The following is a 22,867-nucleotide window of genomic DNA, read 5'->3' as shown; positions in this document are numbered from 1 at the left end:
GCCATTTACAATAGTGAATGGATGAATGGAATGTATATTCTCTCTCACAGGTTTTATAAAATGGCAACTAGTAGGGCCCGATTAGGTTAATTAGAAAATACGGACTACGTGCCGTGATGTATTTTTGTAAATCTAAATACGGTCTGCGTACCGTTGAGTGTTTTTGTACCTTAATATTTAGATTAGTCCTAATCGTAGATACTAGTAGTTGCATAATTTTGGTAAAGTCTAAGAAGACGAAGGTTCTTGGAAGACGAAGCCATGAAGATGCATAAAAGAACTTTTGAAGACTTGAAGAATTCAAGGGGTCATGCTAGTTGCCAATATGCATCAACTCTTATGCTTTACATATTCATGTTTATGCTTTTCATATGAATGATATGTTAGATGCATGTTTAGGTTTTCATTATGTTGCCGTGATTATTTAAGTTCACTTAAATCAACCAACATAGAATTCTAGGTCCTTAATAATATTGAGTAAAACTTGTCTTTCCAAAACAACACTTACCAGCCAAATGAGTATGATGGTAGGCTACGCCAAAGCGAGGCACCATCATTACTCTTAGGAACGTAAGGCACACCTAGTGTGCATATTGGTTTTGGTTGAACTCATCAGTATGAGTGAGGAGTCCTCACATACCGTGGAAAAAGAGATACATCGTCAAGACGCATTAGATGCGACCATTATCTAACCAATAAGAATGGATCGGAGCCATTAGCAAGGCAATGCTTACCTTGGGGGTAATAAGTGTTAAGACAAGCCAAAGCGTGCCTAATTACTCGTTGATTCGTTGGATCTTGGAATCGCCTTATTTTCACAAAATAGGTACAATTTTATGTGTAAATAAGACGTTAAATAAGTATTGAAATATGCATGAATTAAATTCAAACTTATTAAAAGTATTATGAATGGTTTTTCATTTCAAATTCTTTTCAAAATTGTAGAATCATGTCTTCAACTAATGACAACGACCTTATGCACTTGGAACTTCCTGAAAAGTTGCCATTTTCACTGAACTTGGTGAACTTTAAGGAGTGGGAAGATGAACTCCGAAAGACTCTCAGAAATTGCTACTTAGAGCATATTCTGGACACTCCAATCCCCAGTTTCTACTTGAAAGAGATCATGAGTGATGAGGTTCATGAAGAATGGAGTATGGATTGCAAAAGAATTTCAAGACTCATGGCAAACTCCATTCCGGTACAATAGAAGGGGATATTCTCCAACTATTTTCCGGACATGATGCTCAAAGCTCTTGAGGATGTAGTCAATATGAGGTTCTCCAAGAGTGCCAGCCAATTTCGATTGCTAGTGGCCACTTTCAATGGCCATTTTTAAGAAGTTTGAAAAATTGGTGGCAATTTTGGGTAGGGGAAGGGGTTGTTGCTGGTTTTTAGGTAGGTAAAAGGTGGTTGTTGATTTTGGGTGGGGGAAGGGGTTGTTGCTAGTTTTTAGGTAGGTAAAAGGTGGTTGTTGATTTTTGGGCAGGGGCCGAGAATAGGAGAAGGGTGAGTTCCGATGAAATAGGCTGGTAAGGGGGTGTGTCGGAGGTGGGACAGGGGGCGGCAGCTACACATGTGAGGTGGGGAAGGACCGATGGTGGAGGTAGGGTGGATGGGTCTAATAACTTCATTCACATTTTGCACTTACATTTCCATACATAGTATACCATTAATCAAGCATATCTGTTGGAGATGATGAGGAACCACGTTGCACTTTGAAATCACAAGTTCAACCCCCACCATGTGCTTGTCGATTTTGTGGTTGGTCTTAAAAGCCTCATGATAATTGACAAATTAAATAAATAGAATTCATACTTGGGGAAAAAAATAGTTCTTGTTAACTCCATACTTTCATTATTAATAAGTTATCCCTATTAAGGAATGAACCTTAACAGAGGCGTAGTGCTTGGCTAAGTGCTCCAAACTTCAACCACAATTAATTTTCTTTAAGGATATCTTCCTCGTGTATGTGTTGTGTAGTCTATCATATTAATGGGAAAATAGAGTGATGACCACAAGTATATATTTCATTATATAATATCACAAATACTAAGCTCTAAACATGAAATTATACAAACATTGTTAACCTACAAATAAGGATCATGTTTATAATTCCTCAAGTTAGGTCATAAACTCATAATACAAGATGCAAAAAAAAAAAAAGTTCTGAGAAACATGTAGAGTACTCATTTAGCAGCTTCAGCTCATCAATCCACAAAATTCTTCACTAAGGCCTCATGAGTTCAACTTGGCACGCCGTTCCTCGTATGAAGCTGAAACCAATAAATAGAAGCAGTAAAAACCAAAGTTGACTGAAAATTTAAGACGTAATAAACCAATAGGAAAGTAAAGCAGTAAATCTGTTTAAAAGCTGTTTATTTTCGAAAATATACAAGCAGGGGAGTTAAATTGTTTAGAAGCTGTTTATTTTTGAAAATGTACAAGCAGAGGGTCATTTTTGGAAATAAACAGCTTCCAAACAAATTCTAACGTCTGAGTAACTTTACAAGTAAAAGAGATTGAAGATTATCTAATTGGTAATTTCAGAAAATATTCCCCCACCACACACCCACACCTGCCCCCAAATGCAATTCTAAATTTGATTATTATCATCAGACTCACGCTCAGTTGGCCTTGTCATCAAGGGTATGTGCACGGATTTCTTCATCCCGGCAGCTTTTGTAAGGGAATGTCTTCCTGAAAAATAACAGACACATCAGGTCCACGTCCAACTTTAACTTTCATTCAGTCAGCCTCACTACTTTTCATGCTTTAAAAAACAATGGAGAAGATAAGAGTCATAGCCCACCTTCATCATCTTCTATGGATGAACAACTATCCAGAGCATTACTAAAAATAGCAAATTGCAGCATGAAGTTTTGGCATTCATTTTCCAAGTGTGCGCATAATGCCTGTCTTGCATCTACACAAAACTTTTAAAGTCAAACAAGATAAAAAATGTTGCATAATAACTTAACCCTCACGAGAAAAGAGAGACCATGAAAGTATGCACAATTATGACTTCTGAACACTTGTATCATGCATGCATCCATATTGTTAAATTTGTTTACAAGGAATTTGTTGTAGTAAATTGGCGTCTAGACCATGGGGATGGTAGTTATACTTAAGAGAGGTTAGTTTGAGGCCTTGAGCAAATAGGGGAGTCAGTCTATAAATAGAGGGGCTTAGGGAAAGAGAAGTATGATGAATATTTATTGAGAAGCAATATTTTGGTAGCTTTGTCTTAGTGAAAGTGTCAAGCCACTTAAACTGGGATTATATGCAATTATGCTCGATTTAAGGATTTAATCACATCAAGTACAATATACATACAAGGAGGAGGCAAGGCCCAACTGGTAACTTAGCCCAAGAGGGTGAGAATGCACATGAGTACATCAGCAACATCAACAAGCAGCTGGAGCACAACAGGACGAATCACACTTGAAGACAAACAATCATCAGCAGCCACCAAATCAGTCTAGGGACTGGTATATATAAATGAAAGTGGGGAAAGGGTTTAGGCAGGCATTTTGTATTAGAGTTATCTCTAAGAGTTGTGGGCCAAATCCACTACTTGAGAGTTGTAGGCTAAACCTACTAATGTTCAGAGTTGTAGGTTAAATCTACTAGTTTGTGTTCTTTTCTTGCTGCCATTGTTAAATATAATCAAAGCTTAAAGCTTCTCCCTTATTTGTTCTGTTTTTCTTTGTTTTGAGTTGCTGTTAATGGAGTAGTGGCCTGAGTCCATTACACTTCGATTCTTCCTTGTCTCAATTATTTTCTGTTTTTGCAATCTATTACATGTTCCTTCTATCCATTCAGTCCTTTACAAAGAAACATTAAACTAGATAAAAATTGTGCTTCATTATTGACATTGTCATGGAATGCAACTTCACATGCCAACAGTGACATAGCTTCCTATCCTCCACAAAAATAGAAGATTCTCATTTCACCCTCCCCAAGAATATATGATTAACCAAATATCACGAATCAATTTGTGAATTGGGATATGCAGAACAGAACTTGGAATATTATTATTGTTATTTAATTAAAGGTTCCCTAAACTTTCAGCATGGATGACATATTGACATGTACTCTGCAATTTATAGCAGATTTACGTTCTAGAGAAATTTTCTAAGCTATTTAACCCATTTTAAGGGCCGTATTGATGATAAAATTAATGGGCTCATTAAAGAGAATCCAGATATTCTTGAAAGAAAAGATCTGATATACTTTCTTGAATGTTGATGGGCTTTCTCAATACTTGAGAGTTGAGAAATGGGAATTCAACTTATCATAACCACCAAGTCTAAGATAAAGGTAGAAAAGGAAAATTATTTGATAAAAAATATTAACAAAATTATAATTAAGGACTGGTGGCCATCATAAATATTTTTTAAAATTTTCAACTGGACAAAATCTCATACCAAATCAAGAATTTTACATGTCACATAGCCCACTTGAAAACTATGCATTTCAAACAAAATCTGATAAATATATCCAATACAAACTTACCTGCTGAAGTAAAGAACCGCAGACCTTCAAATTCACAAGAGCTTAGAACCAAAGGCAATTCTGAGGCCATAGTATACTGAGGCTTCTTAGGCGTTCTCTCAATATCAAGTAAAACATCTATAATCTGAATAAGAAACAAAACGAAACTCAAGAAGCCGAAAAAACTCAGCAATGCATGCAAATGTTACAAATAAAAGGGGAATAATACATGATTTAAGCTTAGAACTGTGATTCGTTGACTAATGATGTTGAGAAAATTGTCTTTGATGACACTTCTATAGTTCTATAATATTCTATTAAATTGGTGGTTTAAAATATATGTTTTTATATTGTAATAAGCATTTTTGTCATTATATATTGATCAATGGTCAATCAGACACAAGCTAACCAGGTAGGGAAGCCTACGTAAATCTAATTTCTCCTACCTTGTAATGTGCAAGAACCTCCTTAGAGGCATCGGGACAATGCTGATGTTAATAACATCAAGTAAGTTTTCATAGTTTCAAAGGTATACAGTAATTTGACTTTCTGAATTTCTTGAAACTAAAAATAAATAAGGAAGTATAAATGGTCAGTCTTTCAAACAGTGTTAATCAACCTGAAGGTCAGTTGTGTATTGGTAGTTGAGATGCACTTCATTTAACAGACATTCCTAATTTCACCCAAGTATATGCATTCTTTTTCAAACAGTATTTGAAAAATTGAAAAGTACAAACAACCTGCAACCATACATCTACAGAGATAGAGCATCAAATTGACTTATTTACTGAAATTTTGGTTTTAAGACTGCCCAAGTGAAGATCAGCACTTTAATGCTCAAGGAACATCTTTCAAAAGGGAAAGACACAGAGACAAAGACTTGCCATAACTTTGATTCAATCTTCAACTTTGAGGGTCTGGAAACGAAAATAATATAAAATCCTTCCATTACCTGTTTTTAATCAAGGGGAGATTATAGGTACCTAATTCCTTTTAAGGTATTTGGAAAATCATCTTAATTAAGCCACCTCGGTCATCACCCTTTTTTGCAGCCCTAAACACTTCCTCTTCGATCACCAATTGTCTTTAAATTTACTTCATGCACCCTCTCTTCTTTCACCCAGCCATGTCTTCATCTATAAAGGCCTAAACCTCAACCTTTCCAATTCAAATTGGGCCATCAATAAACAATCCAAGTACTAGAGAGAATGATTGATTGAAAAAAAAACCCAGTACTTTGTAAATAATGATTCTAGCAGGTTTTTGAGATTCCAATCAGGAATAATACTTCATAGAATGCCACAAAGTATATCACATCCTTCGCAACCAAAACAGTTGTAACTTGAAAGTATTACACCACTTCACAACCTCGTTTTCTAGCCACAAGTATACCCGGCATAAACAAAAAACAAAACATATTGAGAGGTGAAAAAGACTAATAAGTACAAATAATATCACTTCTTCACCCTCATATCACCGAATTTATAGCTTCAAGCTTTAACCTCTCCTCTATGAAAATTTCTTCAATCTATGTCCACACTAATTCTTCATTGAACACCCAATTTGCTATTCCAAAACCATCTGCTTTGAATTATGCTACAAAACCTACATATCTATAAATGGAGAAGGGGCAAGGTCCTTCGAATATATGTGAGGACTCAAAAAAAAAAAAAAAAAGAGCATCTGAAACTACCCATAGTTCCAACCATTTGTATGGAAATGATCCAACCAATCATCAGCACACACAATCTATCTAACCTTAGAGCCCCATAAGATCCCCACAAGCATATAGAGAGTGGAACATCCACCAGCCCGCAATCTCTAATGCATGCATTACCCTCATAATAAGAATAGTCCCACAACAACCGTTCCCACAATCGACACACAAAATTAGCTTTTATAAAAAAATAAATAAATAATTTCTACAGCAACAACAACGACAACAATAACAAAGCCTTAGTCCCCAAAAATTAAATAAATTAAAATATAAAATATGAGGATATTAAATTTTCCATGTCAGTCTGTTCCTCACCACCTCTTAAGCCTCGACCAAGAAAAATGGGCAGAAAGAAAAGAAGAGAAGAGAGAGATAAATAGAAAGAAATCAAGGTGAGACTACTTTTCATGTCCATTGCTGATAATGAATTAACATAATCTGTTAGTCAATTAGTAGAACATTTATTAGCTCATTTTCAGTTTCTCTCGTTTTTCAAGCAATTGACAAAAAGTGGATTACTCCCCCTGTCCCAATCCCTCAATCTGTTGTCACATCCCTAACTAATACGCGCAAGCATAGACCAACGAACGAATAAAAGATTTCATATATTAAAACTTTATATTTAAATATCTATTCAACAAATATCGTGACTAAATTTGTTTTTAATACGTTACTAAAAATCTATGGACAAAGTTAGTATATGAGTAGTGAAAAAAGTCCAACATGTCAATTACTTAATCTGGGACAAAGATTCCTGAATAATTGACTCTTTGGACCTTTTGAACTATTCTTTTTTTTTTTTTTTTTTTTTTTTTGAAGCATTGAACTATTCAATTGTTACACCATAGTATTAACTTTATAATTTTTTTACTAATTTCTTCGTAACAAATGTTGTCATGTAATATACTCTTTAAATAGGTATTAATACATAGTACAAAGTTTCATAATGTTGACAATTCAACAATTTTTACTAAGATTAAGTTATACATTAATGGTTAAAATAGTTTGTTGGGAAGTGTGTCAAGTTTGACTATTTCCATTATTCACTTATTCTGGAATTGGTGTAGTATTTCAAAGGAAAAATAAAAAAAGATTAAATCAGAGCAAAATATTGCAGCAACATCCAGATTTATTAAAAGAGATGATTTATACTTACTTCTGCTGATTCTAGGCCCCTTCCAATCATAAATAATACAGCAACCATGCATCGAACTTGGTGCCATAGGAATGCACTGCCTCTAATTATGATGGCCCATAATTCTTTGTCTTTAAACCTGAATCACAATATCCATGGTGCAATTTTAGTTATTAGTTACAATTAAAAAATAAAAAAAAATAAAAAGTTTAAAAAGCCATATTATAGCCTTGTAACAAGGTAAAAGCAGTAAATATTTTTGTTCAAATTAGCAACAAAAACCATAATGTATCTTACTAGCAAAATAATTAGGCAGGGTATAGCTGATTGTAATGTAAATAAGCCAACCAAAACAAGTTTTATAGTCCATGCCATTGCTAAGCAACGATGATGACAAATTATGTTCAAATAGGTCCAAGTCATTGTCTTCATCATGAAGCATTTTGTGCAAAGTTTGTAGTGAGAGAAATATAAAATGGATATGCCCCTGTATCTAAAATGTAAGACAAAAAAAAAAAATGACGAACAAATACAGATACTTGTTTGTTACTACCACCGCTCCTTGTTCTTTACATTGTCCCTATAAGTCCATTCCTTTTTGTTCTTTCCACTTCTGCTTTATTCCATTATTTGACATTGATTAACACTTTTACCCAATCCCCACACAAAAAGACCTAGTGTTACCCATATGCTTACTTTTTTGCCACTTGCAACACCACTTAATCATTCTCTTTTTATTATTTCTTTTTTTTTTTTTTTTTTTTATTTTTATTTTTTTATAAATTTAATGTTGTACAACTAGTAGCTGTCAAGAACATTAAAACAGAGATAGTATATTTTTACTAATATCCGTGGCCAACAAACACAAATTCCTATCATGGAGGACTATTCAACATTTTTGCAGCTAATAATTTAGACAGTCTACTATGTTTTACAAAATCCAAATTTTAAACAAAAATTAAATTAATAAAAAATAGAAGTCTGAAAAGATTACTTTTCACTGCTTGGGGTGATATCAAATGACGTGATACGTCGCTTATAGTTGTGCACATTAACCGCATCCATTTTACAGAAATTCCTGAAGTCGTGTTCACCCAGATACTTCTTAGCTGCTGTCTGCATTGCCTACAAAGCACATGAACAACAAAAATATGTAATCATCCAGATTGGTATAAAGTAATGCTTGCATATCAATTATAGCAACAGACTCAGCTTAAAATCCTTTAAAATTTCTTACTGATATGTTAAGATTTTCACTCCAGAAAAAATATTTGTATTCCCTGCTCAAACACCCAAACCTGTAATCATTGATGAAGTGATGAACAAGAAGAGAAGTTATCAAAACTCAGAGATTGAGGCCCGAAACAATGAATGCTTAACTAGTTATATACTTCAATCTGTACTCTATTAGCAAAGAATCTACATAAGACAAATAAAGCTCTGCCTAGTTCAATTTCCATACTGCTTTAGTATTATATTTATTCCTACTTCGAATTTTTTTTTTTTAAATAACAGTTTAGTGTCCACCAGCAACACAATATTTATAGAAATAAATAGTATCTGTCATCTTTCTTCCACTGCATTCTATCAGGCTTAAATATTGATGATCCAATTAAATGAATGGCAACTCTGTTAAACAGACTATCTGATCGAAGAAAAGTTGCTAAGTTTGCACTGCTACTTCTGCAGTAAAGCAGCATACCTGTGGTCACAACTGCGTTTTTTTTTTTTCTACCTATCCTTGCACTGGAATAAAGGTTCCAGGAAACCCCATTGTTGCAATTTGGAAAAAGGGTTGGTTGGGAGTATTGAGCCAAATGTCTTTACAAGGCATTGATTTAAATGTAGGAATTTCAATATGTGGAAGAGAAAGTTAGAGATGCTTAAAATGATGACATATCAGTACAAGGAATTTCAATATGTGCATGTTAACAGCCCTTAGTCTGCCTTTTTGGAAGTATAACTATTCCTATGATCAAACTCTTCCAATCTCTTTCCATCATATAAAAGCATAAACTGCTACCCCCTACATCCCATTATAGAAATAGGAGGATAGAGTACATGAAATACATGAAAAAGGAATAAGAGTACAAGACATGTAAGTGGGGCAATAAAACAAGTACCTAAAAAAGAGTAATGTACATAGAAGTAGGTGATGGCAAAAATAATAAGAAGAATTGTGAGGCTATTTTGGGTAGTGCAATGAGTAAAGACATAAATAATAAGGGAATTGTAGATATTTCATAATGTCTTGGGACACCCATAAAGGAAAACAAGAACTATATTATGGGATGTGGGAGTAATACTGCTTCCACATCCAACCTTTCAACTCTATAGCTTAATTGAAAGTCTTCCAATAAGCTTTGGTGTTCAAAATCCCAGGAACCAATTAGTTAGATGGTGATTATCTAATGTTGGATTGGTAAATAATCAAAAGAAAATAAATACTCATTTCTAAACATTTTAGAAGCAGCAATTTTCTCCCAGGAAGATCTTCATAACAATAATACCAATCAATACTACATTAGCTTAGCTATGGACTGGAAGGATTCATGAACCAGGATTCATCACAGACTAAGCTTTGCCACCAGAAAAAGTAGTTTCAAATAGAAAATTATGATTCCCTTATGAGGAACTAGCAAGCAGAACCAAAATTACAACAAATAACACAGAACATAAGGCATGCAAATTAGTTAGCTGGTTACTACTTGAACCTGGAACAGTTACCAAAAAAAAATGCAAACCTCATCAGCCACGTGTCCTCTTCTCCTTCTACCTTTTTTCATAAATCCTTTTCTTTTATTGGCCCTATTTTATGTTTTTATCAATCATTTTGTTTTTGTATAACTTTTCTAGCTTACCCCTTCATATTTCAATCTCTTCAATTTTTCACTTTAATTTAAAATACTGAATTCCCTTAATTTTCTCCTCTTCTCCCTCCATCATTCAATTTCAATATAACTGAATTCGTCATCTAATCAATGGCCACCACTTATTTTCTTCCCCTAATCCCATTTCTAACAGTATAAAATATAAATTTCTAATAAAGCTTATTCCAAATCGCCCTAAATTCCCAAGGGAGCAAAAAAAAAATAGACATACATTCTCTAAAAATGCTCTTGAAAAAAAAAAAAGATGATGATTAAAAAGGAGAAAAATCGAGGAGGCAAAAAATGGAGACATAAACAACAAGAAAAAGAAGAGTTTGGAGTAAGAATATTTTGGAAATTATACATACATGGTACGGCATTGCCTGCATGACATAAGCCATTATTTTCAAGATATCAAGTGTGCTCTACGAGAATTAGATTTGGTGAGGAGACATCTCATAATATCAAAATTCATAAAATGCTCCAGGATGTCAAAAGACTGTAATTTATTCCAGTTGTGATTTTTTAGCAAAAATAATAACATATGCACAACCCAAGCATAGAACGGGCCAAAAAGCTAGTTTTATAAAGATATTTCAAGGAATGGTGTTAATTTGTTTTAGAGGACTCATCTGCATGACTGCAAAAGCAAACACATCCTTTCACACATATACATTACTGAGACCAAAATAGTTTTTTATCCTATCATAATTTCCATGCATCATACAGAGCCCTCAAGGTCTCTATTCCATGGAAATATAATCAACTTCATCTAATCATGAAATTAATTATACATAAACAAAAGCATTGGCTTGATTCTAGTACCTCGCATGAAAATCTACAGGAGCTGGAGACCAACCAGTAATCCGAATGTCTTTTGGAAGAACTTTATTTAGTATTCTCACGTAATCAATCTCACCTTCTGCATAAAAAAAATTTAAAAAATATAACCATAAATAACCTTTCAACAAATGAAGATCAGAGAAATTTATGAATAAGATTAATATGGTCATATAGATATAAGAAAGCTATGTAAAGAGAGAAAAATAATTCTATTGGTCTACTTGGGTAATAATCACTTAAGTATATTTAGACATGTCTGTTTTTACCAAATAATGAGTTTTCTGTAGAAAATCAACACCATATTTCTGCAATTGAATGCATCTTTGACTAACAGAGACTAAAAGTGAATTGATAGAGCAAACAACCCCATTAATGATTTACTCCTGAGTCTAATACACAGTAATGTCACCACATACAAAGTACAGTCAAGACTAAGGGTTTGGATAATAATGTTCAAAAGTCCCAGAATACTAAACAAGGAAACATTGCAGACCATATTGCCCTTCACAAACGACTCTGTCAGAACTTGTCTCAGCCTTAAGATTTGACCGTAGGTATAGAGCAATCACCTGCAGAAAAAAGTTTTTCATTTTCCCACACAATCCAATTTTGAGAATGCAGACAAAATCGTCAAAAGGTTCCATTGTACACATATGACCTTATTGTAGAGTGGCAAAAAGGTATATTTCTTTCCACCATGGCTTTGGTAATGGAACATCAAAAAGACAGCAAATAGATACTTTTCGTGCTATTAGTAAAGGCGTGAAGCTGTCACAGATACCACCTTCTACATATTGTATTTGTTTTTTTTTTTTTACCGTAAATATTCCTTTTTCTTGAAAGAAATTCTAACATTGGGCCATTAAGTAGATGTAAAAAAGTGACACATACAAGGAAATGAAAGGGATGTTCTTTTAGGATATCTCCCTAATCCAACCTTTGATCCTTGGCAATTTTTTCACTCAAAAGTTCGGAAAAGGAGATGAGACCTGGAAACAAAATTTTTGGAAAAGTCATTTGATCTTCCCTCTGTTTTTGAGGGGAACTTAATAATTTTAAGCCCATGACACAAGCAAGTATAATTTTATGATAGAAACACCTCTTCATACTCTCAAGGTAGTTCTTACAAACAGCATAGCAACTAGTGTGAATTTGTTAAGCCTACTTATAGAGTTCTAAAGTTCAGCTTTCTTTCTCGTGATAAGCATTATTAATAAGTCATCCTAACTTTTCCAGAACGTCCAAGAAACCCACTTTGGCTGAAGTTTCATCCATCAGGGACAAACTGTGAATAGTTCTATGTATTGATAAAGCACTTTCCACTCCATTGTATTTACATTAGCCATCTAACCCATAATTTGTTTCTCCTCTCCAGCTTCCACTCACAAATTAGTCACAATCGCCACTCAATCGTTTAATTTCCGAGACTTTAGAGCATATTACTAAATTCCAACACTGTACACTAGAACAGTCTTAATTTCCTTTACTTTTTGAGGTCACAATTCAGAAAAAAGCCAAATTACATAGCTTAATGTTATCATTTTTTATGTTGTGGTAGTGATGCTGGTATGAGTTATTTATTCCTTAAACGAAATTTTCATATTTAATTAATTATTTTTAAAATTTGCAATAATTTATTAATTATTTATAAATTACTGGTAAATTATTTCTTTTAATCTTTGTCATCTACTCATCTCCTTGTCCTATCCAAATCTTGAATTTTAGAAATTTTGTGATTCACACCCCCATTCAAACTCCCATCCTTGCCTCCACACAATTTAGCAAACTACAACTGCAAGAACCTGAACTCTGAAGAATCAAAATTCAGGATCAGGTTCATATGAACTGTCTATCAGCAAGTACTGCAAGCTGGCCTAAACATAATAATACAATAAGTTTAGGTGCCTACAAATTATGTAATTGCAGATCTAAAGAACAGATTGAATAACCTTGCAATTAAGCTACAGCCAAATTTCAAATTAGTGGATAAGTTCTTAAGATTACCGTAATGGAAGATAAGACACAAATCATATGCAAATAAACACAAAGAGTGAAAAGAATATGTTATCAGAGTACTCTCTCCATACGTTCATAATTTTCCTATAAAACATTAGGCCACTATCTCTATTTGGTAAGCTATAGCATGAACTTACCCCTATACCATTCATGATACAATTAATTATGACCTTTAAGCATTAACTTTTTCAGATATACTAGCTTATTCTATGATTGAAAAACATAATTTTGAATTGTTAATTCCTAGTTATTTAGTTTGGCCGACTATTTTGGGATGGAGGGAATGACAATATTTTTCAAAGTGAGTACAAGCTTTAACAAAGGTAACAAATTACAGGTAGAATTTCATGATGCTTACTTGCCCAGCAGCTGAGACTCCCTTATCTGTTCTGCCACATCTAGAATACTGTGAACCCTTTCTATCATCAATCAATAGCCTTGTCTTCTCAAAAGCTTTGAATAGTTCAGACTGCAAAAAACGTCCAACAGAGACACAAAGCTAAAGAACTACCTTCAATGAAATATTCAGAATATCTCATCAAATGCAAACTACATCACAGTCATTTTACATCCCATATTTCCATACTTTGATGCTGAGATTTAGCGGGTTTGGACTCTTATACTTAATGATGAAGCTGGTGTTTCAGTAAACAATTTGTTAGTTGCTTCTTACACTATCTCAATTAGTGATGTAACTAGTCCCTACTAGGCCTTTATAAGGTATAAAGAGCTTAAGACAAGGAGAGACGGAGAGCTAATTCCATTTCTTATTTTCATGGATACCCACTGTTTGAATAGATGCTCTGACAGCTTAAAGAGGAATCCTAGAACTTTCATCCTAAATGAGGGCAAATGGGACTTTGGGAGTCGCCACAGTTCATCTGTGCTTTGTTGATAAATTATTCTCAAGAGGTGATACAATAGTAATCTTTCCTTATTCTCAAGAGGTGAAACGACATCTATTAAACTCCTGGAATCTGCTTAATATGTTATACATAATGCTTCGGCATCTAAAAATTGTGTTGATTTGGAGTTTTAGAGGTATTGTGGAGGCTGAATCAGTATATCTTGGAGCTTTTGGGGATAACACCATTTCAAGTAATTGGTGGATCCCCTTTCAGCCATAATAGAAGCTGTCTTGTTAGGACACTTTAAGAGTTCAAGGAGTGAAAGATTGGACAAGGACTACTACAGTATAACATATACAATTGGTTATAAATACAAACCAGCAAAAAAACTAATGTTTGGTATTTTGATTTGGTTCAAATGTTCACTTATGGAAGCTAGAGCAGAGATAGTAAATTAAAAGCAGCTGAATCCTAGTAATAGTTCTGTTTGAATCAGAAGTATAATTTTTTTTTTTTTTTTTTGATGGCAGCTAAAAAAGAGTCTTAATATGGCAGCGCATAAACAAAACCTCTGGACCCTACTTGCTGAGGGTTTAAGGTGAATGATGCTGAAATAGGAAAACTAATAGAGCGTTATGTTGATTCAAACTGTATATACAAAACAAGTCTATGCTGTGTGGAGGAAAAAAATAAAAAACATGCAACTTTACAGGGTATAGGTTTTACAGAGTATATCCTTGTTATTATAAATTTCCAGTATACATGTAGGTTATGACTTTGATCCTTCGACCAAAAATCATTATTCAAAAAAGACTTCAGGAAGGAAAAATAATCATTTCTAAATTAAACAAATGGAGAAAAGAATGTTGATTAGTGCATATAGAAAGTATGTTAAAATAATTTGATCTAATTTGCAAATTAGCACATACAAAAAGGCATGTTCTATTTATTTACACAAAAAGGTAGAGTCATCAAAAAAATATGAAAATACCACTCCATATGGGTAAATTGAGGTAATTTGGTAATTGGCATTCCCTCATAAAAGATTTAGCATATCAAAAGAGCATGAAATTTACAGTTCTCTAAAGCTTCTCCAATTGAACAAGTACATATATACAATGATACATAAACTCACCTCAACAGTAGGTTCCATTTGCGCCTCTGATGCAAAGCCATAAAACCTGTAACATAATATTCCAGTCAAGAACTTAGTGTAAACCCCTATAAAAAAAAAAAATTTAAAAATTAAAAAAAAAAAAAAAAAAAAAAAAAAAAAAAAGGAAAACCATGCTAGACCAGTACATGGTATTAAAGGAATACTATGTCTTAGCATATATGTTGAAGCCATACCGTTGACCAAAATAAAATACTTTGAGGGCGACATATCTCTTGGGATGATGATGCAAGATGCTCACATTGCTATCTATAACCACCATGTGAATGAGATCAAATGCATATTACAAAATCTTCACCGCGCAGAAATATATTAATACAAACATTACCACAAAATCACAAATAAAACATTTGACCCAAAAGTATTGTCCCTAAATAGAAGCCGTGTTTCTTTTAATCAACCAAATCCCTCTATCTTATTTTTTTCATTTCGTCTGTTATCTTTTACTTGCAAACACCACAATCTCTAAGGCACGCATTTTTAAGAAATGATTTGATACTGGTGTTGGACCTTACAGTCTAGACTAGCTTAAATAATACTTGTATATTGTAAATGATTTCTTAATTGATACTAAGTTTTTAATAATTAGATTTCCATTCATTGCGTGCTAAACGTACACTAGTTGAATTCAACTCAACCTAATGCATTAATCTCGTGAATTTAGCTTATGATCCATACAATTCAGTGTCATACATAACTTTGATATTGTATTACATTGTTCTCAATATTTTTGGGAAGTTAGAATGTAAAACAAAAATGACCTTTCGGAAAGAAAAAAAATATATATATATTGTTTGTTTTTCTACATAATATTCCACGTTATGCTGATCAAAGTCTTCGACTATCGACAAGTTCGGGTCTTCTTATTAGTGAAATATAAACACTAGGAAAATATACAAGACAGTTAATATGAACTAGACCATTATAAGCTTAAAAATCATTAATTCAATCAGCTGTAAAACTTAAAAACAAATATTTTTAAATATTTTAATAATTCACCAACCTTGTGACTTTGTTTTCCTGCTCTTGCCACTCTTTTGATGCAAATTTCGAGCAATTTCAACAGAAGCTAAAGCATTACTCACACTAGAATCACTAGCATTCTCAACCTAAACAAAATAAAATAAAAAATAAATAAAAAATAATAAAAAGTGTTTAGGATTTCAAAATGGAAAATTAAAGTAGCACAAAAAATTTCAAAGTGATTAATTACAAAGCAGAACAAATGAGATTAAATTACCTTAGAACAACGACAATGCGAAAGTTTCGACGCCATTTCTGCATTCTCAACCTCTAAATTCTAAGTTTAATTTAAAAAAAAAAATAGAAAGTCGGAATTAAAAATTATGCATTTGTATAAATATGAGAATCAAAGAAAGATAAGGAAGAAAGTACCTTGATGCGGCAATGGAGAGAATCAATTTGGGAGCGAAGAGAAGAAATTAGGCGATCGTTCTCCATTATTCTTCAGCAGCAGCCAGCAACAGGGTATGTTCTTTTTTTTTTTTTTTTTTTTTTTTTTTTGTTGTTGTTGTTGTTTAGAGAGCAACAAAGGCGGAGGCGAGAATCGATCCCCAGATCTCTTGGAATCGGGAGGGAAGCTCTTACCACTTGAGCTATCCCTCATTTGTATACACCGGGTACCATACCCCGGAGGCCCAGAGGTAGAGGTGATTATTGGACGGGCCGGGCTGTAGCTGAAAAAATCCACCCATGTCTCGAGTCGGGACGGTTTGGGCTAAACTTCAGGGCGAAATTTTTATGACCCAACCAGCAATGGGTCTTAGCTGCATACTAATGTAGCTAATATAGCTGCAACAAGGAAGGCTCAAATACGCGGTCAAAATCAAATAACCCAAATAATATCTTCGCGACTCGCCCAAATCAACTCCACGGTCTATAAAATGAACATATCCCTACCTTATAAAAAGTGGAAAGTTGTTCTTATAAACAATGGTTGGACCTTTATACCCTTAAAATTGTTTTTTTTACCTTATTACCCCCTTCAGCTTTCTGTCTCATCTCCATGTCTCTTCATCTCTTCTGTGTTCAAATTGCCGACCAGATGTAATAAGTGCTAAATTTTAATTTTACAATTCTCCATTCAAGTGCTGAATTTTACAATTCTCAATTTTAATTTTACATTTTGATTTCATTTCATTTCAAGAAAAAATGATACCAAATTGGCCAACAAAAGTTGATATGAGCTCCATTGAAGTGCTGAATTTAAATTTAACATTTTCAATTTTCTTGGGCAATTTGGTATCAATTTTTCATTTTCAATTGAAGAAAAATTGATACCAAATTGCCCAAGAAAATTTGATATAAGCTGCATTGAAGTGGTCGTAAAAGGTAGAGAAGGGTGCGCGGTGGTCGCGCTATGGTTGGTGGCTTAAGGCAGTAGTTTGGAGTGCCGATTGGTGTTGGCTGTAAGAAGAGGTGATGCGGTGTTGTTATTGTGGGTTGCGGATGGTTTAATGGTGGGAATGCGCGGTGGCTTTGAGTTGCGATTTGCGGTGTAAAATATAAGAAGGTCCATTCAAATTGGGTCCCAGAAAAGTTGATACAAGAAAGAAGCATTTTGTGGTCCATCGGCTGGTGTCGACCACGGTGAGGAAGGGGGTAGGACAGCACATTTATTAAATTATTATGCTTCTGTAAGTTTTACTAATACTATTAGAAAGTGAAATGACCTTAAATTAAAGGCATCATATTTATATATGTATCGAGGACTGAGGTAGTATTAATAGAGATGTGTTGCTTTATTTTCTGCAATTGCTATTGCATGATGATTTTGAGTTGTTATCCTAGCATCTTGATTTTGTTTTAACTTGGGATTGTGGGTAGATATTGGCTTTGTCCTAATTGCCATATTTTTACCGGATTTCGTTTTAATTATGCAATTGCTATGTCTTTATGGGTTGATTTGTTTGGATTAAAATGTGTAATATTCATTGCCTTATTAGAGTGAACATGCATGATATTTCAAAAGTAGTTCTATGTATTTATTGATTTATCTTGTATGCTATGGATTTCATTTGACATCTATGGCTGCATTTCACTTATTTCATCTACTAAAGCACTTGACTTGTGTCCTTGTATTAGATTCAATAAATGGAAGTATTTTTACAGTTCTGGATTTATGTTTTGCAGATTCCCTACCCGAGGCCTACCGAGTAAAAGAGACTCCGGCAACTCTTTCTCTCTCCTCTCTATATAGTGCAAAAATGCAAGGTTTGTAAACCTGCACTAACAAAATATTAGTTCTGAATTGTGGCCAAGAGTTGGTTTAGTATTGATTCATACTCACAATTTTGCCACCAATTAGAGATAAAATATGTTCTTCTTTTGATAGTTTAGTATTGATTAAGATTAATTAGTTGATAAATAATTGAATATGGCTTTTTAATCGCATTGGTGTAATTATGTGTGATTTTTGGTTTATATGGACTGGTTTTGACTTGCCCTTTCTGTCTTTCTCCGGTTATGCATGTATTGGCCATGATAATCTCTGTGGTTAAGAAGCAAATTGTGAACTACTCTTGGGATGCCATTTTTGAAAAAGGTGGGATAAGAAGCTCATGGAACTTTGGCTCTAATCTCCCTTAATATCAGTAATTTGCTCTGATCTCTATTGTCTTGCATTTTGTTTCAACTTGAACTTTGATTATTATTATTTTTTTTTTTTTAAAAAAAAGGTTTTGATTATTAGCCATATGTGTTTTTTTCCTTGGTCTTTAGATTTTAAAAAACCGAATTGTAGTTATGAAAAATCAAATATATCAAAAAATTATGAGTTTTATTTGTAGTGTTTATATTTCCCTTCAATCATAAATATGCTTACAAAATATGTATTTGTGTTAGTTCATGAAAGCAGAGGAAACTATTTTTGTTGGAGTTGAGTATGAAATAAAATGTTATTTTTTCCAAAAAAAAAAGTAGCATGCCAAACGAGTTGGCAAATGCTTGTTATCCAATAATGTCTTCTTTCTCTATTTTCCTTTGCGTAAACTTGATTGAATTGGAGGCATTTGTTGTCTTTGTATTATCTGTTGGTATTGAAGCACATCACTTGATTGATGCTTAGTTATACAAATTGAAGCACATCACTTGATTGAAGAACTTGAGGGATTTTCTGACAGAGGCAAAGTCTGATATTGTTGTCAAGGTTAATTGAGTACTAAATTTCTGATTGGACTCCGCAAAGGATCTAGCTCTTTTGCTGAGGCACGTGCTGCTGGGTTCAGTGAAGAGAATAACACTTTAGGTGAGATGTGGGAGATTATTTCTGAAAGTGATCTTCTGATGCTGCTGATTTCTGACTCTACTCAGGTTTATGTCTCTCTGCTATCTTGCTACTTTAGCGAGGAAGCTTTATTTTTCACATTTCTCAATTGCATATTTGAATTAATTCTCTGTTAATTATGAACTTGTACTGTAAATCGTATCCATGGTTTCAGCTGAATGTTTTATGATGGTTAAATTAACTTTACCCTTTCCTTTGTCTACATTTTAGGCTGACAACTATGAAAAGATTTTCTCCCACATGAAACCAAACAACATTCTTGGGTTGTCTCATGGATTTCTTTTGGGGCATCTGCATTCTTTGGGAAAGGACTTTCCCAAGAATTTCAGTGTGATTGCTGTATGCCCAAACGGAATGGGGCCTTCTATAAGGAGGCTTTATGTCCAGGGTAAAGACGTCAATGGTGCTAGAATCAACTCTAGCTTTGTCGTTCACCCGGTTTGGGCCTTTTCATTGATTCTTGCTAATGCATTGTTGGCGGTCTGCCTTTTCTAATGCTTGAATTTGCACTCGATATAATTAGAATTTACCATTTCTTTGATTGTAGGATGTTGATGGTAGGGCTACAAATGTAGCACTTGGCTGGTCAGTTGTACTATTCTTTTCCATCAAAGAAGATAAATTATACCTACAATTTTTCAATTACGATTAATTTTAACTTCTATCTCTAATTGGTGACTCGGTTAAATGGATGAATTTGAAAGGTCTACTCAATTAATAAGTAATTAAATGAGAAATAGAATAATACCATGACAACATTACTCACTGCCTACTGAAGAACCAAAAGGTTGTTGATGCAGGAGCATGTTACAAAATAACTACGGTGAAACGTGGAAGAAAGCAAGAAGGGATTCAAGGGAATAATCAAAGGTTAAAAGAAAGAAAGAGTACAAATCGGAGCTATTTACAAGCAGCAGGTTCTCGAATTGATTCTCTTTTTACTTGTCCAACAACTGAAATTTTAACTTCTATATGTGATGGGTAAGCACAATGTTTCTTTTACCCCATGAATTCCCATTTCTTTAAAACTGAGAAACATCATATTACTTAAATAAGGGTGTATCATATTGTAGCAGATTTCCCAGAATATTCTACAACATCAAAGACAAGAATGAGTGCTCGACAATGAGCGATTTTGGGGATTCCAAAACCTAAATGCCAAAAGCAATCAAAGACAGGTGAATGTCTCTAAATAATAAGCTATGCATTTCTCTGAGTTTTTAAAGAATTGTTTCGACTGAATGTTTATTTAAAACTGCTTATAGCTGGTGCTGCAATAAATGTCGGCCAATCGCTGCCTACTAAACCCATGGAGTTGTTTGCTCCTCATTTTTGCGATAAGTGTCGTGCAAAAAAGCTAGCCTGTGAGTCATTGCATTTTTGTTGCTATGATGGTGAAGTTGAAATTGCTTCTAATGCTTTACCCCCTGAATTAGATAAACTTTATACTTCTAATGACGATGATTCAGATCAATTTCAGACATATTCTCGCCTTTACAATAACCTCTTTGCTTTTAACTCAATTGGTGGATCAATGGATAGAGATATTCATAAAGGAATATATACTTTTTGCATATCATTATATATATATATATATATATATATATATATGTACTCCGTAATACTAGGATTAATCTTAAATTATGTTCCATGTAAGAACTCTTTTATTGAAATCAGATAATAAATGGCAACATAAGTTGTTACACAGCAACACCTTTTCTAATCTCAATTTCAAGATCATTGCACCCCTCCAATTGATAGTCACAACACCAACTCAGTGCAATTATAAATTCATTTCAATTACTGTCAATTTTAAACTAATAGCATCACTCCAATACGATAGCCAATTAAATTACAGTTTCCTTTACAAAACAAAATCCCACAAACAATTCAAATACAAAATAATTAACCCAAAAAACAACTATCTTAAGCACAAAAAAAAAAAAACACAATCTAAATAAGAAAAGGCAAACCGCTCCACGCGCATCGCGCGCGTTGGCTACCCTAGTAATAAAAAAATATAAACATGGAAAAAAATGAACATCTAATGATAAAAAATGTACATGTAAAAAAATGTACATGTAATACTAAAAAGTAAACATGTTATACAAAAATGATCATTTATTAAAAATGGACATGATTATTATATAATCATATATTTGCAAGATCACGACCTTAAAAACGAATATTTAGTAAAAAAAAAAATGAACAAGTAAAAAAAATGTATTCAGTAATAAAAAATGAACGCGTAAAAAAACGAACATTTAGTAATAAAAAGTGAACATGTCAAAAAAGAAATGAACATTTAGTATATTAGAAATGAACATTTATCATACAATCATAAAATAGCTAGACCATACCAACTAAAACATTTCGTAAAAATATATGAACACATTAAAGAAATGATAATTTAGTATAAAAACATAAAAAAAATGTACACGTTAAAAAAATATTATGAACATTTAGTATATTACAATGAACATGATTTCATATGTTTCATATAGGTTCAACTTCGTTGTATATATAAATTTACGAAAAATAAAGCTAAAAAATCGTTGAAATATGTTCATTTTTATGTACTACATGCTCATTTTAGTGTATTAAATGTTCATTTTTTTAGTCTACTAAATGTCCATTTTGTACAAAATTGTTCAATTTTAAAGTACTTCATGTTCTTTTTTTTTTACAAAACTAATACACAAGTTCAATTGAAATTATTTTAACTCTAAAAATTTGAATATCAACCTAAAATCTAATTTTGATTCATCATTGAGACAATAATTATTGATCAGTAACATGATAGATTTGGAATCACAAATGCAAAATTGATAGAAATTAACAATTTTACAACATTCACATGCATATTCATAAAAACAAAAAAGAAAAAATTAAATTATATTACCTCACATTCATGATCGCGACGAAGATGATGACGATGGAGAATGCTACAGTGGTGACGAATTGGAGAATATCCGGAATAGGACAAAGAAGTTTAAAGATTGAAGGGAAGTAAAGTAAACATTTAAGGAAATGGAAAAAAGAGGAGAGAGAAAATTTTGAAATTGAGAATAAACTAGAAGATAGAGAAAATTATTAGATTTAAGAAAGAAGAAGAGCGATAGAGTTAAAATATAAGAGAAAGATACGTATGTTCATTTTTTATGTACTATATGTTCATATTTAAAGCTGTTGCAGCTAGTTTAGCTACACTAGTGTGTAGCTAAGAATTTGTGCCCAACCAGACCAAAATAGGCAAAGCGGGCATGCTTTTCAAGGCGGGCCTGTTAGGTCATAGAATTTGCTATATATACCCGAGTAATGCTTAATGTGACTAGTTAATCTTCTTGTTTGCTGTAACTTGTTAATCTAGGGTCACTATTGGTATTTCACCCTACTAACGTGAGGATGCCATTGTAAATTCCACCTACTTACTAGGACACATTGCCTGACTGATCAGCCAC

The 22,867-nt window shown here is 33.3% G+C and overlaps 1 protein-coding gene across 1 annotated transcript; it reads right to left on the bottom strand.

Moving 5' to 3' along the window:
• Positions 1-1,908: 1,908 nt before the first annotated feature.
• On the bottom strand, positions 1,909-16,587 carry LOC145615039 (uncharacterized). The gene is made up of 15 exons (XM_081670119.1): positions 16,496-16,587; positions 16,341-16,400; positions 16,104-16,209; positions 15,277-15,349; positions 15,062-15,107; positions 13,437-13,547; positions 11,556-11,631; positions 11,045-11,141; positions 8,587-8,647; positions 8,344-8,474; positions 7,371-7,488; positions 4,519-4,642; positions 2,813-2,926; positions 2,626-2,700; positions 1,909-2,276 (listed from the first exon to the last, which is right to left on the bottom strand). The coding sequence occupies exons 1-15, from the start codon at positions 16,559-16,561 to the stop codon at positions 2,239-2,241; spliced, it is 1,296 nt and encodes a 431-aa protein (XP_081526245.1). The 5' UTR covers positions 16,562-16,587; the 3' UTR covers positions 1,909-2,238.
• Positions 16,588-22,867: the final 6,280 nt, after the last annotated feature.

This window comes from Chenopodium album, chromosome 25 (genome assembly GCF_948465745.1).
Source record: "Chenopodium album chromosome 25, dcCheAlbu1.1, whole genome shotgun sequence".
NCBI classification, from domain to species: Eukaryota; Viridiplantae; Streptophyta; class Magnoliopsida; order Caryophyllales; family Amaranthaceae; genus Chenopodium; species Chenopodium album.
The sequence above is the reverse complement of the archived record's forward strand: the minus strand, read 5'-3'. Positions and strand labels throughout refer to the sequence as shown.